The sequence below is a fragment of the Hypanus sabinus genome, chromosome 20 (assembly GCF_030144855.1).
Source record: "Hypanus sabinus isolate sHypSab1 chromosome 20, sHypSab1.hap1, whole genome shotgun sequence".
Classification (NCBI taxonomy): Eukaryota; Metazoa; Chordata; class Chondrichthyes; order Myliobatiformes; family Dasyatidae; genus Hypanus; species Hypanus sabinus.
The window spans coordinates 583,427-602,398 of NC_082725.1; the positions used below are offsets into that span (position 1 = coordinate 583,427).

General features: G+C 41.5%; 1 protein-coding gene across 1 annotated transcript in view; it reads left to right on the forward strand.

Annotated features, from left to right (window-relative positions):
• The window catches only part of LOC132378215 (protein QNR-71-like), a 161,906-nt gene that overhangs the window by 113,700 nt on the left and 29,234 nt on the right, over window positions 1-18,972 (forward strand). The window contains exons 9-11 of the mRNA XM_059944927.1: window positions 2,672-2,815; window positions 11,299-11,472; window positions 13,146-13,310. Of these exons, the coding sequence (XP_059800910.1) occupies window positions 2,672-2,815; window positions 11,299-11,472; window positions 13,146-13,310 (483 nt within the window). The remainder of the gene's footprint in view (window positions 1-2,671; window positions 2,816-11,298; window positions 11,473-13,145; window positions 13,311-18,972) is intronic.

Consider the following 18,972-nt stretch of genomic DNA (forward strand, 5'->3'; position numbering starts at 1 on the left):
TGCTCACCCTCAGACTTAGAATGCTGTGGGTTCGATGTGAGATGTCCCAGACCCTGGCACCCAGGAGGTAACAAACTCTCCTGGAATCCCATGCTCATCCATAGAACCTCCTTTCTGTTCCCCTAACCAACGAATCCCCTATCACTACAGCTTACCTCTTCTGCTCCTGTCCCTTCTGAGTCATAGAGCGAGACTCAGTGTCATAGACCTGATCTCTGTGGCTTTCCTCTGCTAGGTCACACCACCCCCCCGCAACAGTATCCAAAGCAGTACAACTGTAGTTGAGGGGAACAGCCACAGGGTTACTGTGCTCTGACTGCCTACCACCTTTTCCCCTCCTAATGGTCACGAAGTTATCTCCATCCTGCAACTGAGGTATAATTACTTTCCTATATGTCCTGTCTATCAACCCATCAGCCTCCCAAATTATCTGGAATTCATCCATTTCCAGCTCCAGCTCCATGACATGGTCAGTTAGAAGCTGCAGCTGGATGAACTTCTTGTAGGTCTAATCTCAGGGACACTGGAGGTCTCCCTGCCTTTCCACATCCTGCAAAAGGAGCATTCCACTGTCCTACCTGATATCCTAATGCTCTAAATGTTATGCTGTGGTTAATCTCTACTGTTCTACTTTCCAGATTAAATATCAATCTATAGGAATTAGTTTTGTTACATTCTCAAGCAGATTTAAAAGACATTTGAAACTCTTTGTTAATGGGACAAATAATAATTTGTAACTGTTAATGTTTTAACCTTTACAATCAATTTTACATATGATCATGATAAATCAGACATAACTTGTAGAATGAATAAGCTAGGTCTGTAGTTTATTTTGCAATGAGAAACATGCCAATTAATGCATTTATTTATTTACTTAGATACAGCACAGAACAGGCCCTTTGAGCTACGCTGCCCAACAATCCCCTGATTTAATCCAAGCCTAATCATGGGACAATTTACAATGACCAAACCCACATGCTCACAGGGAGAAAGTACAAACTCATTACAGGCCACAGCAACAATTGAACCCTGGTCATCTGTACTATTGTGGTGCCCTTCCAGATTGTGCAAGAAACTAATCAGATCCACTCTATTCAAAATATGTTACTTTTCATGATGCAGGGTAATATCATTATGTAAATTAAACAATGACAAGTAAATAGGGCTAAAGATTTGGAAACTCTTATAAATACAGTATATACTTTACCTTATAGTAAACTTAGGTACTAATAGTGTAAAGCAATGGTAAATATATAAATCTGTAACATTTCTACATCAGCCATTGACAATGCTGCAGTAACATAGCGTGTTAAGGAAAAAGTACATTTTAGAAGATAATTTTATATTCATTCAACAGTATTACGTGCTTTGTTTGGGGCTATTTCAAATGCAGATCAGTGTTACACCAGCAGTCTGGCCCCAACCAACAAGCTCAAGTCAAGAATAAGGGGTAGGCCATTTAGAACAGAGATGCGGAAAAACTTTTTCACCCAGAGAGTGGTGGATATGTGGAATGCTCTGCCCCAGAAGGCAGTGGAGGCCAAGTCTCTGGATGTATTCAAGAGAGAGTTAGATAGAGCTCTTATAGATAACGGGGTCAAGGGATATGGGGAGAGGGCAGGAACGGGGTACTGATTGTGTATGATCAGCCATGATCACAGTGAATGGCGGTGCTGGCTAGAAGGGCCGAAGGGCCTACTCCTGCATCTACTGTCTATTGTCTATTGATATTGGACCTTGCACCTTACTTTTCTGTTTCACACGAACAATCGCTTCTTCACAACTGCTTAGCAACACAACTGCTGGTCTGAGTTTTGGACCACTTCCCGCACTTAACAGAGCCCTAAGGCATGGTCTGTAAGGATGTACGTTGGTCAGTAGGAATGCCGTAGGGCTGGCGGAGCATCACTATTCCTCCTGACTCCAATTCTTACACTTCATCTGTGTCAGGAATCTGAATGGATAAGTTCAAAGTTCAAAGTAAATTTATTATCAAAGTACATATATGTCACCATAAACAATCCTGAGATTCCTTTTCTTGCAAGCATACTCAGTGAATCCAAGAACCATATTAGAATCAATAAAAGACCATCAGGGCTGACAACCAACCAAGGTGCAAAAGACAACAAACTGTGCATCGATGTGCTCAGTGTTGGGGAGGGTTTTACCCATGTGGACTGGGCCACATCCACTACTTTTTGGAGGATTTTCCATTTAAGGGCATTGATGTTTGCATACCAGGCTGTGATGCAACCAGTCAAAATACTCTCCATTACCATCTATAGAAGTTTGTCAAAGTATTAGACAATACCTAAGGCTGAACTAGTTTCTTGGAAGTGATCATTTAAGTAGCATTTGACCCCTATGTAACCAAAGGAATCACCTCAAGAATATTTGGAACACAAGACATATGCTTGCAAAATATATCCTCTTGTTTAATATTGCTTAATTTTGCAGTTTTGTTTACCTTTAAGCTGGATACTCTTGTCAGGATAAAACTGAATGATTTTTACTATGCAATTCATAATTAATGTGCAAATATTTTAGTATTCTCTGGCACGCTGAGTGGATTTCCTCTGCTTGTGAATAAGAGTGAACTTAAAAAAAAAATTCCTTGTATTTCTGAGCCAATGCCCACTTCCCTCTTTGATCCTGTTGACTTTTCTTTCAGGAGGAAAGGTTGTGGCTCACTTGGGAAATGATGGACCTACTCTGGTCAGAGCAAATGTAACATTCAGTCTGGTGCTAGAACTACCCAGGTGTCAAAAGGAGGATGATAGCGGTGACATCATTTATGATAGAAACTGCAAAAATGGTAAATTTACACTTCGTACGTAATGTATACAATAATTGTGCGATCAGTGTCAGTGGCTTCAAACAACCTAATGGAGTTGTGCAAGAAAGGTACTCTCAGAGCGCTGACGCAGAATTTGGTGCCACATTTTGTAGTTTGTGCAACTTTAATACTTCATCTGAAATACAAGACCAAATGTTCCATGTTTCTAGAATATATAAAAATCCAAAAAGGAATGGAATTGTTTCTGAGCAGACATTCTTTAACACTGGAAAATGCAGATTAAAAGCAATTTGAAACATTGTCTTTTGAAGGGGTTTTATAATTCTGAATTAAATGTTTAAGCTTCTTGGCCAATTCTAAAAATTACACTGATTACTACTAATTCAAATATACTACAGAATGGAAATAATACTATCCATGGTGACTAGCAAAATGCAAGTGAAAAGCTTCATGTTAGAAGTTAACCAAGTTATATTTGAGCAGTGCAATGAGGTCCAAATCCTTGTGTCTTTTAGTAAGACTGCGGCAACCCACTTCCCAGCGCACTCGAACCGGCGCGCGCTGGCATTGAGGCCGGTCGCAAAAAGGACGCCAAGCCTGCTTCACCAGCAAGCCCGCACGGGGGACGGGACTGTGAATACGCGCCCCCTACAGCATTTCCGCCCAGGGAGGGCAGGATCAGGAAAGCTTTAAAGCGAGGCCGCGAAGTTAGAATAAATTTCTTTCGCAACTGCACCTCACCAACTCTGTGTCGTTATTTCAGCGCTGCGTGTAGCACACCGCTACAAGACAGCTATTTGCAAAGCATGAGAAAGAGTGGTTGTAGAACAGATTGTTGCTTGCATCACAACAGTCCTCATGCTGGGGACCTGTGCTGTGTGAGAAATTGCCACCATCAGATAGATATTCCAATCCCCTTCCTTTTCAATGTTTCAAAGGGATTGCAGCCTTTGTGACTTCCTGGCCTTCACTTCCATCCCACTAGTGCTCCCATCTTGTGGCACTTTTCTATGTAACCCCAGAAAGTACATACCTGTCCTTTCACCTTTTCCAAGAGCTATTCTTGAACCTACAACTTATACCTTCAGGAAGTTCAAGGGCAGAAGATACATAGGAACACCATCACCAGCACAGATTTCAGTCCAATCACACACCATCCTCATTCAGAGTGCCTTCAACTAGATGGACTGCAGCAACTCCAGAGAACTGAGGATGTGTATAAAAGCAGTCTTTTCTGGTGTCCCACTCCAATCAAACCCAGACCAATAAATTACTGATCATCAGTGAGAGCTCCATAGAGGATCAGTGCTTATTTATCTATCATATGATGCATAAGTTACAATTGTATAAATGTTCATGTGTGACATGGATGAAAGAAAAATGGAGGGCTATGGGGTAGTGTGGGTTTAGTACTTTTTTTAAGGATTATATGGGTCGGCACAACATGGAGGGCTGAAGGGCCTGTACTGTGCTGTAGTGTTCTATGGTGTCCCCTGCTCAATGTGCTCAATGTAATAAGCTAATACCACAGAAAAGGTTTCTCGCAATGGTTTTCCCAGTCTAACAGAGATTTTAAATAGTTCAGTTCCAAGGGACTATTATCTATACATACCTGTTACATTGAGCATAACTCCAGAGTATTGGCTGAGTAAACTAAAGGAGCAACAGAAAATGGAAAAAGTTCTTAAATACCCTTAGCATAGAGAGGAAATAAAATCATAATGGCTTTCTTTGTCCATACCAACATGTACCTTTCCAAGCACAGGTAAACCAAGTTGCAGGGGAGGACATTGGGCAATTCCTGGCAACAGACAAGTGACCTAGGCATTTAAATTATCAGTTAGTACAAACAAAATCATCGATCATAGATTGAAGCAGCTGCTTATACATTTAAAGTGACAGCTGGTGTTGCCATCATGATTTACGTAGAGCCATCAAGGTGGCAAAATGGCAGCATAGGGACAAAATCCAGTCACAACCCTGTGACAATGCTACACACGCAGGGTTTGGCAAGGTCTTTATACCATCACGGATTTCAAGAGGAAACGCAGCAGTACAGCCAACATTGCCGCCTCACTGTCGAACGAGCTAAATGTTTTTTAAGCTTGATTTGAGGTTGATAGGATTGAACCCCTGAGGAGAGTTGCCAACGAGACCTGTACCTTGGTCATCTCCGAGGCTGAGGTACATTGAACATCCTAATGTGTCAACAGCCACAAGACAGTGGAGCCGAATGGCATCCCAGGGCGCATCCTCAAAGTGTGTGCTGAACAGCTGGCTGGTGTGTTATGGACAGTTTCAATCTCTCCCTCTCCCAGTGTGTAGTGCCCTTCTGTTTCAAATCATCCATCATTGTCCCTGTATCTAAGAAAACCCAAGTAGCATGCCTGAACAATTGGTGCCCTGCCACACTCACCTCAATTACAAGCAAATGCATTGAGAGGCTGGTTAAAGATTACATCTACAGTACACTACCACCCACACTGGACCCCCTACAATTCGCCTACCAATGGAACCTGTCTACCGATGAAACCATAGCCACAGCCCTACATGCCATCTTTACTCACCTGCAGAAGAGGGATGCTTATGTTAGAATGCTGTTCCTGGACTAAAGTTCAGCCTTCAACACCATAATTCCCTCCAGACTTGACAAGAAGCTCAGCCTGCACCCCACCTTGTGCAGCTGGATCCTAGATTTCCTATCGGATCGCTGGCAGGTGGTAAGGATGGGCTGTCTCACCTCTGCACCTCTGACCCTCAACACAGGTGACTCCAAGGGTTGTGTTCTGAGTCCCCTTCTCTACTCCCTTTAAATCCATGACATGATCAGCCTTATTTCTAGCGGTGATGAGACAGCCTACAGAGGAGAGGTTGACACCCTGACACAGTGGTGCCAAGAAAACAACCTCTCACTCAATGTCCAAAAAAAACAAAAGACCAGATTGTGGATTACAGGAGGAACAGAGACAGGCTTGCCCCAATCAACATCAATGGGTCTGCAGTTGAGAGGGTGAGTAGTTTCAAGTTCCTTGGTATACACATCACCAATGATCTCACCTGGACTGTACACACTAGCTTTCTAGCAAAAAAAAAAGCACAACAGCGTCACTTCCACCTCAGGCAACTGAAGAAGTTTGGCATGGGCCTCCAAATCCTCAAGACCTTCTACAGGGGCACCATTGAGAGCATACTGACTGCCTCTACAGGAACTGCACCGACCTTGATTGTTGGGCACGCAGAGAGTGGTATGGACAGCCCAGCACATCTGTGGACGTGAATTTCCGTCAGTTAAGGACATTTACAGCAGCAGATGCCGGAAGAAAGCCTGGAAGATCACTGGTGACACCAGTCACCCCAACGGTTTCAGCTGCTACTGTCTGGCAAGTGTACCACAGCATTAAAGCCAGGACCAACAGGCTATTGGACAGCTTTTTTCTACAAGCCATTAGACTTATAAATTCACAGGTCTACATTGCGAAGAAGTCATAGAACATAGAACATTACAGCACGGAAACAGGCCTTTTGGCCCTTCTTGGCTGTGCTGAACCATTTTTCTGCCTAGTCCCACTGACCATATCCCTGGGCCATATCTCTCCAAACCCCTCTCATCCATATACCTATCCAAGTTTTTCTCAAATGTCAAAAGTGAGCCTGCATTCACCACTTCATCTTGTTCCACACTCCCACCACTCTCTGTGTGAAGCCCCCCCCCCAATGTTCTCTTTAAGCTTTCCCCTTCACCCTTAACCCATGATCTCTGTTCTTTTCTCTCCCCTAGCCTCAGTGGAAAAAGCCTGCTTGCATTCACTCTATCTATACCCATCATAATTTTATACAACTCTATCAAATCACCCCTCATTCTCCTACGCTCCAGGGAATAAAGTCCTAACCTATTCAACCTTTCTCTGTAACTCAGTTTCTCAAGTTCCGGCAACATCCTTGTAAACCTTCTCTGCACCCTTTCAACCTTATTGATATCCTTCCTGTAATTAGGTGACCAAAACTGCACACAATACTCCAAATTCGGTCTCACCAATGTCTTACACAACCTCACCATCACATTCCAACCCTTATACTCAATACTTTGATTTATAAAGGCCAATGTACCAAAAGCTCTCTTTATGACCCTATCAACTTGTGACGCCACTTTTAGGGAATTATGTATCTGTACTCCCAGATCCCTCTGTTCTACTGCACTCCTCAGTGTCCTACCATTTACCTTGTATGTTCTACCTTGGTTTGACCTTCTGAAGTGCAATACCTCAAACTTGTCTGCATTAAACTCCATCTGCCATTTTTTAGCCCATTCCTCCAACTGGTCCAAATCCCTCTGCAAGCTTTGAAAACCTTCCTCACTGTCCACTACACTCCAATCTTTGTATTGTCAGCAAATTTGCTGATCCAATTTGCCATATTATCATCCAGATCATTGATATAGATGACAAATAACAATGGACCCAGCACTGATCCCTGTGGCACACCACTAGACACAGGCCTCCACTCAGAGAAGCAATCGTCCACTACCACTCTCTGACTTCTCCCATTGAGCCAATGCCTAATCCAATTTACTACCTCTCCATGTATACCTAGCAACTGAATTTTCCTAACTAACCTTCCATGCGAAACCTTGTCAAAGGCCTTACTGAAGTCCATGTAGACAACATCCACTGCCTTTCCTTCATCCACATTCCTGGTAACTTCCTTGAAAAATTCTAATAGATTGGTTAAATATGACCTACCACGCACAAAGCCATGCTGACTTTTTCTAATAAGTTCCTGTCTATCCAAATACTTGTAGATCCTATCTCTTAGTATTCCTTCCAATAATTTACCTACTACCGATGTCAAACTTTCCTGGGTAACTTTTTGAGCCTTTTTTAAACAACGAAACTACATGAGCTATCCTCCAGTCCTCCGGCACCTGACCCGTGGATATCGACATTTTAAATATTTCTGCCATGGCCCCTGCAATTTCAGCACTAGTCTCCTTCAAGGTCCGAGGGAATACTCTGTCAGATCCTGGGGATATATCTACTTTGATTTGCATCAAGACAGCAAGCACCTCCTCCTCTTTAATCTGTTCCATGACCTCCCTACTTGTTTGCCTTGTTTCCATAGACTCCATTCCAGTTTCCTTAGTAAATAAAGATGCAAAAAACCCATTTAATATTTCTCCCATTTCTTTTGGGTCCATACATAGCCGACCACTCTGATCTTCAAGAGGACCAATTTTATCCATTACTATCCTTTTGTTCTTAACATACCTGTAGAAGCTCTTAGGATTATCCTTCACCCTGACTGCCAAAGGAACCTCAAGTCTTCTTTTAGCCCTCCTGATTTCTTTCTTAAGTATTTTCTTATTCTTTTTATACTCCTCAAGCATCTTATTTCCTCCGTTGCCTATACATGTTATACATCTCTCTCCTCTTCTTTATCAAAGTTCCAATATCCCTTGAGAACCAAGGTTCCTTATTCTTATTCATTTTGCCTTTAACCCTGACAGGAACATACAAACTCTGCACTCTCAAAATTTCTCCTTTGAAGGTCTCCCACTTACCAATCGCATCCTTGCCAGAGAACAACTTGTCCCAATCTATGTTTTTTAGATTCTTTCTCATTTCTTCAATTTTGGCCTTTTTCCAGTTTAGAACTTCAACCTGATAACCAGATCTATCTTTATCCATGATCAAGTTGAAACTAATGGCGTTATGATCACTGGAACCAAAGTGTTCCCCTACACAAACTTCCATCACCTGCCCTAACTCATTTCCTATTAGGAGATCTAATATTGCATCCTCCCTAGTTGGTACATCAATATATTGATTTAGAAAACTTTCCTGAACACATTTTACAAGCTCTAACCCATCTAGACCTTTCACAGTATGGGAGTCCTAATCAATGTGTGGAAAATTAAAATCCCCTACAATCACAACTTTCTGTCTCCTGCAGTTGTCTATTATCTCTGCAGATTCGCTCCTTCAATTCTCTCTGACTACTGGGTGGTCTATAATACAACCCTATTCATGTGGTCATACCTTTCCTGTTTCTCAGCTCCACCCATATGGCCTCAGTAGACAAGACCTCTAATCTGTCCTGCCGAAGCACTGCTGTAATATTTTCCCTGACTAGCAAAGTCACCCCCCTCCCATCCTTCATCCCTTGCCTCTATCACGTCTGAAACATCGGAACCCTGGAACATTGAGCTGCCAGTCCTGCCCCTCCTGTAGCCAAGTTTCAGTAATGGCTATGATGTCATAATTCCATGTGTCAATCCAGGCCCTCAGCTCGTCTCCCTTTCCCACAATACTCCTCGCACTGAAATATACACACCTCAGAAGATTATTACCACCACACACAACCTTACCATTTGTGACTTTGCATGAACTACTAACATCATTTATTTTTACCCCCGTTCCACTATCTACTCTGGCACTCTGGTTCCCATCCCCCTGCAAATCTAGTTTAAACCCTCCCCTATAACACTAGCAAACCTCCCTGCAAGTATATTGGTCCCCTTGTTGTCCAGGTGTAACCCGTCTTTCTTGTACAGGTCCTACCTGCCCCAGAAGAGGTCCCGATGATCTAGAAATCTGAAACCCTGCCCCTACACCAGTTTCTCAGCCACGTGTTCATCTGCCAGAGTACTCTTACCCTCACTGGCACATGGCACAGGCAGCAATCCAGAGATTACTACCCTCGAGGTCCTGTTTTTCAACTTCCTACCAAGCTCTCTGTACTCACTCTTCAGGACCTCCTGACTCTTTCTACCTATGTCATTGGCACCGATGTGTACCACGACATCTGGCTGATCACCCTTCCGCCTCAGAATGCTGTGCACACGATCAGAGACATCCCTGACCCTGGCACCCGGGAGGCAACAAACCATCCGGGAGTCTCTGTCACAACCACAGAATCTCCTATCTGTACCCCTGACTATGAAGTCCCCTATCACTACCCCTCTAACTCTTCTTCCTCCCTCCCTTCTGCACTGCCGAACCAGACTCAGTGCCAGAGATCCGTCTGCCGCAGCTTGTCCCAGGTAAGTCATCCCCCAACAGTGTCCAAATCGGTATTCCTGTTTTGGAGGGGAATGGCCACAGGGGAACCCTGCACTACCTGCCCTTTCCCCTTCCCCTGCCTGATGGTAACCCAATTACCTGTGCCCTGTTCCTTAGGTGTAACTACCTCCCGGAAGCTATTATCATAAACTACTCAGTATCCCGAATGATCTGGAGATCATCCAGCTCCTGCTCCAGTCCCCTAACGCGGTCTGTTTGGAGGTGCAGCTGGATGCACTTCTTGCAGGTATCGTTGTCAGGGACACCGGAGGTCTCCCTGACTTCCCACATCCTGCAAGAGGAGCATTCTAACATTCTGCCTGTCATTTTCTCTTGTCTGAACAAAAAAAAAAGAAGAAAACAGAAACTGGAACATACCCTCAACCTACCCTCGCCTCTGCCTGTTTCTTGCCGAAGCCTGACTGAGCCAAAGCCGTCCCACTCCGACTCAGTCCACTCCAATGATAGCCTCTATGACGATGGCCGCTGTATATGGCGGTCTTTCTTTTAAACCCTGGCGCGTGATGTCACGTGCCTGCGCAGTCTAGCCTCTTTTCCCCGATCTGTTTAAGAAAAACAACCTTCTCTCCGCAATGCCTTCAGTCTTCCACTCTCAGCCTTTTGCTTTGATTAAGAAGTCATAAAACAAAGATTTTTGTTCCCTCACGTTGTGGAATGGATGTAAGATTTAAATAAATTCTACATACTGCAATGTACAGTATTGAGTAAACTATCACAATCAGTAGATAACAACTATTCTGATAATGAGAGGAATGTGTTCTTATTGGGATCTACTAAAAAGGTCTTTGATCTTGCAACTATGACTCTCACCATCTTTTTCAGACAAATTGTTTTTTTCATAGTTGATCAATTAATTCTAATGTCAGGAGGAGCCTTGATCCATCAGTTAGGCCAACTCTTAACAATTGAGGCAAATAAGATCTTCCCCACACTTGGGAATGAAAAACAAATCCCATCTATTTTCCCTGAAGGACAAATAGGAATCTTTTAAGGTATCAATGGAACAATAACATGATTTGCCCAGTCAGTTTTATACTCCACATTGTTGATTGGTTTGATGCAAACTATTAAAGGAGAATATGATTTGGAAACGATTAATCAGGTAGACATATTTCTGAGTGTACTGTAATCAGCAGTGAGTTTTCCTCAGATGATTAAGTGTATTCTTTCATATTACAGCATCATCTTGCAGTTATTCCTACTTCTGATTTGTCACAATGAAAATCTGATGACTTTTTAAATGCTTTATTTTGTAGGTATTCAACAAAATATTTTAATGATAAAATCATGCTGATTTATGACAATTCATAACTTTTCTGTCATGTGGAGATCTAAAGGATAACATTTTGTTTTATTGGAAGATGTGTGTAGATTTCTAAAGGTGACACATGATTGGTACTAACAAAACCTTTTACCTTCCAGTATCTATATTCCTTCCGGGTCAATACGTGTATAACTGGACTTCCTGGATTGATGACTATGGTTGGTTTAACTGCACCAGATTTTCCAAATGTAACATCTTCCCAGATGGACAAATCTTTCCCAGACAATTAGATTGGAGACGCAGAAATTTTGTTTATATTTGGCACACGCAAGGTGAGTACAAAAACATTTCCTTCAAGTCTCTAAATATTCCTTTGAGATAATCTCCTAAATAAAAAATTTAAAAGTGGATAAATCTCCGGGTCCTGACAGGATATTCCCCAGGACCTTGAGGGAAGTTTGTGTAGAAATAGCAGGAGCTCTGACGGAGATCTTTAAGATGTCATTAGAAACGGGGATTGTGCTGGAGGATTGGCGTATTGCTCATGTGGTTCCATTGTTTAAAAAGGGTTCTAGAAGTAAGCCTAGCAATTATAGACCTGTCAGTTTGACATCAGTGGTGGGTAAATTAATGGAAAGTATTCTTAGAGATAGTATTAATAATTATCTGGATAGACAGGATCTGATTAGGAGTAGCCAGCATGGATTTGTGCGTGGAAGGTCATGTTTGACAAACCTTATTGAATTTTTTGAAGAAGTTACGAGGAATGTTGACGAGGGTAAGGCAGTGGATGTAGGCTATATGGACTTCAGCAAAGCCTTTGACAAAGTTCCACATGGAAGGTTAGTTAAGAAGGTTCAGTCGTTAGGTATTAATGCTGGAGTAATAAAATGGATTCAACAGTGGCTAGATGGGAGATGCCAGAGAGTAGTGGTGGATAATTGTTTATCGGGATGGAGGCCGGTGACTAGCGGGGTGCCTCAGGGATCTGTTTTGGGCCCAATGTTGTTTGTAATATACATAAATGATCTGGATGATGGGGTGGTAAATTGGATTAGTAAGTATGCCGATGATACTAAGGTAGGAGGTGTTGTGGATAATGAGGTGGGTTTTCAAAGCTTGCAGGGAGATTTATGCCGGTTAGAAGAATGGGCTGAACATTGGCAGATGGAGTTTAATGCTGAGAAGTGTGAGGTTCTACATTTTGGCAGGAATAATCCAAATAGAACATACAGGGTAAATGGTAGGGTGTTGAGGAATGCAGTGGAACAGAGAGATCTAGGAATAACAGTGCATAGTTCCCTGAAGGTGGAGTCTCATGTAGATAGGGTGGTGAAGAAGGCTTTTGAAATGCTGGCCTTTATAAATCAAAGCATTGAGTTGGGATGTAATGTTAAAATTGTACAAGGCATTGGTAAGGCCAAATTTGGAATATTGTGTGCAGTTCTGGTCACCGAATTATAGGAAAGATATCAATAAATTAGAGAGAGTGCAGAGACGATTTACTAGGATGTTACCTGGGTTTCAGCACTTAAGTTACAGAGAAAGGTTGAACAAGTTAGGTCTCTATTCATTGGAGTGTAGAAGGTTGAGGGGGGATTTGATCAAGGTATTTAAAATGTTGAGAGGGATAGATAGAGTTGACGTGAATAGGCTGTTTCCATTGAGAGTAGGGGAGATTCAAACGAGAGGACATGATTTGAGAGTTAGGGGGCAGAAGTTTAAGGGAAACACGAGGGGGTATTTCTTTACTCAGAGAGTGATAGCTGTGTGGAATGAGCTTCCTGTAGAAGTAGTAGAGGCCAGTTCAGTTGTGTCATTTAAGGTAAAATTGGATAGGTATATGGACAGGAAAGGAGTGGAGGGTTATGGGCTGAGTGCGGGTAGATGGGACTAGGTGAGATTAAGAGTTCGGCACGGACTAGGAGGGCCGAGCTGGCCTGTTTCCGTGCTGTGATTGTTATATGGTTATATGGTTATATGGTTAAAACTGTTTGAAATTCAGGCCAATACTATCAAAGAACTGGGGGCACCAGTATGACCCTTTCAATCAATACAACCAACATCACTCTTGGTGACCATTTGATGGAGGTGTCCGTTTATCGAAGAGATCATCAAAGAAGAAAATACATCCCCATTGCAATAGCAAGTGACCCATACTCTGTTACAGGTGAGTTTGTGATGTCAGCCATTGGCCTGTTGATAACCCATTCTTCTAAATTTCAGTATCGTATCGTCTCAGATGACTCAATTTCCTTACTCAAGTACTGAGGCCAAGTCTGCATGCAGTGCGCCAGTTGTGACCTCACCAGTACCATGCAGCAGTATCTCCCTGCTCTTAAATTCATTCTCTCTAGCAATAAAGGCCACAGCATACCACTTGCCTTCTTGTTAAACTGTTCCAGCTGTAAACCAGCCTTTTGTGATTCACACACAAACACTACCAAGTCCCTTGCACAACAGCATGCTGCAATCTTTCATCATTGAAATAATATTCTGAACTCACATTTATCAGCATTGTACTCTTATCTGCTAGTCCCTTGCTCACTCGCTTAACCTAAATGTATCTCTTTGAAGTCTCTCCACATCCTCTGCCCAATTTTCTTTTCCACTCAATTTAGTGTCACTAGCAAACTTTGATACATTACACTCAATCCTCTCTTCCATATCATTAATATATATTGTGAACTGTTGTGGGAATTTTGAGGGAACTTGAAGTGTAGAATTTTACTCACCTCAACTCTGAACTGATTCCACAACCAATGGACTCACTTTTAAGGACCCTACATCTCATGTTCTCAGTATTATCTATCTAGCTTTCTATTGAACTATTTGTCTACCTATGATCTGCAGTACCTACCATCCATCTATCCATCTATCATTTGATTTGTTTTTGTGTTTGCACAGTTTGTCTTCTTTTTCACATTGGTTGTTTGTCAGTCTTTGTGTGTAGTTTTTACTGACTCTCTTGTATTTCTTTGTTCTACTGTAATGCCTGGAAGAAAATGAATCTCAGGGTAGTATATGGCAATATATACATATCTTGATAATAAATTTACTTTGAACTTTTTGAACTTTGAAGTGGTGAGGCCAGCATTTATAGTCAGGGCCCAGACTGTGAACTGCCTTCTTAAAACAGTGTAGACTGATTGTTGAAGGAATTCAGTAATAAAGGAGAATAGAGTTTGGCCTGGAGAGAATAATGAAGAATGGAGAGTGACCTGGAGAGAATAATGAAGAATGAAGAGTAACTTGGAGAGAATAATGAAGAATGGAGAATTATCCGGAGAGAATAATGAAGAATGGAGAGTGATCTGGAGAGAATAGCGTATGCATGTGCTGTACCACAATTGTCCTGAAGAGAATCAGAATCAGAATCCAGTTTGTTATCACTGGCATATGTTGTGAAATTTGTTAACTTAGCAGCAATATATAAAATAGGAAGAAAAAATAAGTAAATCAATTACAATAAGTATATATATATATGTATATTAAATAAATTGAAAATAGTACAGAAATAACATTAAAAAAGGGTGAGGTAGGGTTTATGGGTTCAATGTCCATTTAGGAATCGGATGGCAGAGGGGAAGAAGTAGTTTCTGAGTCATTGAGTGTGTGCCTTTAGGCTTCTGTACCTCCTTCCTGATGGTAACAATGAGAAGAGTGCATATTCTGGGTGACGGGGGTCCTTAATAATGGATGCTGCCTTTCTGAGGCACCACTCCTTGAAGATGTCTTGGATACTATGGAGGCTAATACCCAAGATGGAACTGACTAATTTTACAACTTTCTGTAGCTTCTTTCAGTCCTGTGTAGTAGCCCCCACCCCTATACCAGACAGTGATAAATCTTGTCAGAATGCTCTCCATGGTACATCTGTAGAAGTTTTCAAGTGTTTTAGGTGACAAAGCAAATATCCTCAAACTCCTACTGAAATACTGTATAGCGCTATCTTGCCTACTAAATTGCTGCATTGATACTTTGGGACCAGGTTAGATTCTCAGAGCTCTTGACCTCCAGGAACTTGAAATTCCTCACTCTCTCCACTTCTGATCCTTCTGTGGGGATTGGTTGGTGTTCCCTTGTCTTGCCCTTCCTGAAGTTCACAATCAGCTCTTTCGTCTTACTGACATTGTGTGCATGGTTGTTGTTGCGACACCACTCAACTAGTTGACATATCTCACTCCAGTACACTCTCCCATCTCCATCTGAGATTCTCCCAGCAAAGGTTGTATCATAAGCAAATTTATAGATGGTATTTTAGCTATGCCTAGCCACACAGTCATGGGTATAGAGAGCGTAAAGCAGTGGGTTAAGCACACACCCCTGAGGTGCACCGGTATTGATCATCAGCAAGGAGGAGATATTATTACCAATCTGCACAGATTGTGCTCTTCTGGTTAGGAAGTCAAGGATCCAATTGCAGAGGGAGGTACAGAGGCCCACGTTCTGTGGCTTATCAATCAGGCCTGTGGGATTAATGGTGTAAGTCCTTAAAAGTATGTACTTAAAAGATACTAGTTTAATTGGTTTCTGTAAATTGCTCTTAATTGTAGGAGAGTGATGGGAGAATCAGGATGGCATTAATTGGCATGTAGAAGGGAATATAGCAAAATAAGTGAAAGAAAGGGTTAATTGGACTTGCCCTGAAGGCCAATATAGACTCACTGGACAGAATGGCACAAGGAAATAAGCATGAGTTCAAAATATGGCCAACAGAATGATCTGACCCACATTCAGATCTGAGGCAAATTCAATAGTGTTAAGTGAGAGCTTCCAGGATTCTGACTGTAACACCTATGTAGCACCAGTCTTATCCTGTGTTACTAGTCGCTGAACTCTTCAGAAAACCAAATTACACTAGGTGCTAGTAGGCATCAGAAGGTTCTAGGTATTTGGAAGAAAGCAGTGAATAGAAACCACACACTCTTGGAAATAAGGTTTTGTTTATAAGAAAAAAACAATATGTATAAGTTTAAGGGAAACACGGGGTATTTCTTTACTCAGAGAGTGATAGCTGTGTGGAATGAACTTCCTGTAGAAGTAGTAGAGGCCAGTTCAGTTGTGTCATTTAAGGTAAAATTGGAAAGATATATGGACAGGAAAGGGGTGGAGGGTTATGGACTGAGTGCGGATAGGTGGGACTAGGTGAGATTAAGAGTTCGGCACGGACTAGGAGGGCTGAGATGGCCTGTTTCCGTGCTGTGATTGTTATATGGTTATATGGTTACAAAATATTTACATGAACAAAATAAATCAAAATTCAAACATTCTGTTTAGGTTCCAAATCATAGATATCAAACCACAACAAATACTTTGTTAAGTCAAAAGTAAATGAGGTGCTTGACGAATATAAAGAATGTAAGAAGAATCTTAAGAACGAAATTAGAAAAGCTAAAAGAAGATACGAGGTTGCTTTGGCAAGTAAGGTGAAAATAAATCCAAAGGGTTTCTACAGTCATATTAATAGCAAAAGGATAGTGAGGGATAAAATTGGTCCCTTAGAGAATCAGAGTGGACAGCTATGTGTGGAGCTGAAAGAGATGGGGGAGATTTTGAACAATTTCTTTTCTTTGGTATTCACTAAGGAGAAGGATATTGATTTGCGTAAGGTAAAGGAAACAAGTAGAGAAGTTATGGAAACTATGATGATTAGAGAGGAGGAAGTACTGGCGCTTTTAAGGAATATAAAAGTGGATAAATCTCTGGTCCTGACAGGATATTCCCTAGATGGAGGTTAGTGTAGAAATAGCAGGGGCTCTGACAGAAATATTTCAAATGTTATTAGAAACGGGGATGGCGCCGGAGGATTGGCATGTTGCTCAGGTGGTTCCATTGTTTAAAAATGATTCTAGAGTAAACCTAGCAATTATAGGCCTGTCAGTTTGATGTCAGTGGTGGGTAAATTAATGGAAAGTATTCTTAGAGATGGTATATATACGTAATTATCTGCATAGACAGGGTCTGATTAGGAACAGTCAACATGGATTTGTGCGTGGAAGGTCATGTTTGACAAATCTTATTGAATTTTTTTGAAGAGGGTACAAGGAAAGTTGACGAGGGTAAAGCAGTGGATGTTGTCTATATGGACTTCTGTAAGGCCTTTGACAAGGTTCCACATGGAAGGTTAGTTAAGAAGTTTCAATCGTTAGGTATTAATATTGAAGTAGTAAAATGGATTCAACAGTGGCTAGATGGGAGATGCCAGAGTATTGGTGGGTAACTGTCAGGTTGGAGGCCGGTGACTAGTGGTGTGCCTCAGGGATCTGTACTGGGTCCAATGTTGTTTGTCATATACATTAATGATCTGGATGATGGGGTGGTAAATTGGATTAGTAAGTATCCAGATGATACTAAGGTAGGTTGCATTGTGGATAATGAAGTAGGTTTTCAAAGTTTGCAGAGAGATTTAGGCCAGTTAGAAGAGTGGGTTGAGCGATAGCAGATGGAGTTTAATGCTGATAAATGTGAGATGCTACATTTTGGTAGGAATAATCCAAATAGGACATACATGGTAAATGTTAGGGCATTGAAGAATGCAGTAGAACAGAATGATCTAGGAATAATGGTGCATAGTTCCCTGAAGGTGGAATCTCATGCAGATAGGGCGGTGAAGAAAGCTTTTGGTATGTTGGCCTTTATAAATCAGAGCATTGAGTATAGGAGTTGGGATGTAATGTTAAAATTGTACAAGGCATTGGTAAGGCTGAATTTAGAATATTGTGTACAGTTCTGGTCACCAAATTATAGGAAGGATGTCAACAAAATAGAGAGAGTACAGAGAAGATATACTAGAATGTTACCTGGGTTTCAGCACCTAAGTTACAGGGAAAGATTGAACAAGTTAGGTCTTTATTCTTTGGAGCGTAGAAGGTTGAGGGGGACTTGATAGAGGTATTTAAAATTATGAGGGGGATAGATAGAATTGACGTGGATAGGCTTCTTCCATTGAGAGTAGGGGAGATTCAAACAAGAGGACATGAGTTGAGAGTTAGGGGGCAAAAATTGAAGGGTAACACGAGGGGGAATTTCTTTACTCAGAGAGTGGTAGCTGTGTGGAACATGCTTCTAGTAGAAGTGGTAGAGGCAGGTTTGGTAAAGCAAAATTGGATAGGTATATGGACAGGAAAGGAATGGAGAGTTATGAGCTGAGTGCGGGTCACTGGGATTAGGTGAGAGTAAGCGTTCAGCATGGACTAGAAGGGCTGAGATGGCCTGTTTCCGTGCTGTAATTGTTATATGGTTATATGGAATCAATGATATTCATTAAAATAACCTTTGTTACTCCAGTTTCTCTAACTAATTAGATCTGGTGTTATTCCCTATTTAAAAGTTTACAGATTAAACTTTCCTTTTTACTTATCCCTAGTTAGTTAGAAAACCAAATATAATTCCCATTCTCAAGTATTATAGTTAACTTCAGTTTCAGTTCCAGGCAGTATATCTACAGGTTTAAATTCAAATTCAAAAATACATACACAGTGTAGCATCTTTCACAGCAATTCTCCAACATCACAACTTTTAAACAAAGTAAATCTCATTCAGTAACTTATCAAAGTCTTTGCAAAAATAATCAGTTCTTGCAGAAAATCAAATTCAGATTCTTTCAAAATAAACTTATACATCTAACAGTATTAAATCCTCTGTGTCATTACACATTTCGTTCTCGCGCTGGTTCTTCATCTGAATGGCTTGCCATCTTGTTTCTTGGATTTGTTGGAATGAGATAGTTTATCATCCAATTCAATTCACAAACTTGTACAAAACTTGACCAAATGCCTTGGTATGATTTTGCAGAACTGATTCCTGACTACACGGTATGGATTTGTCTC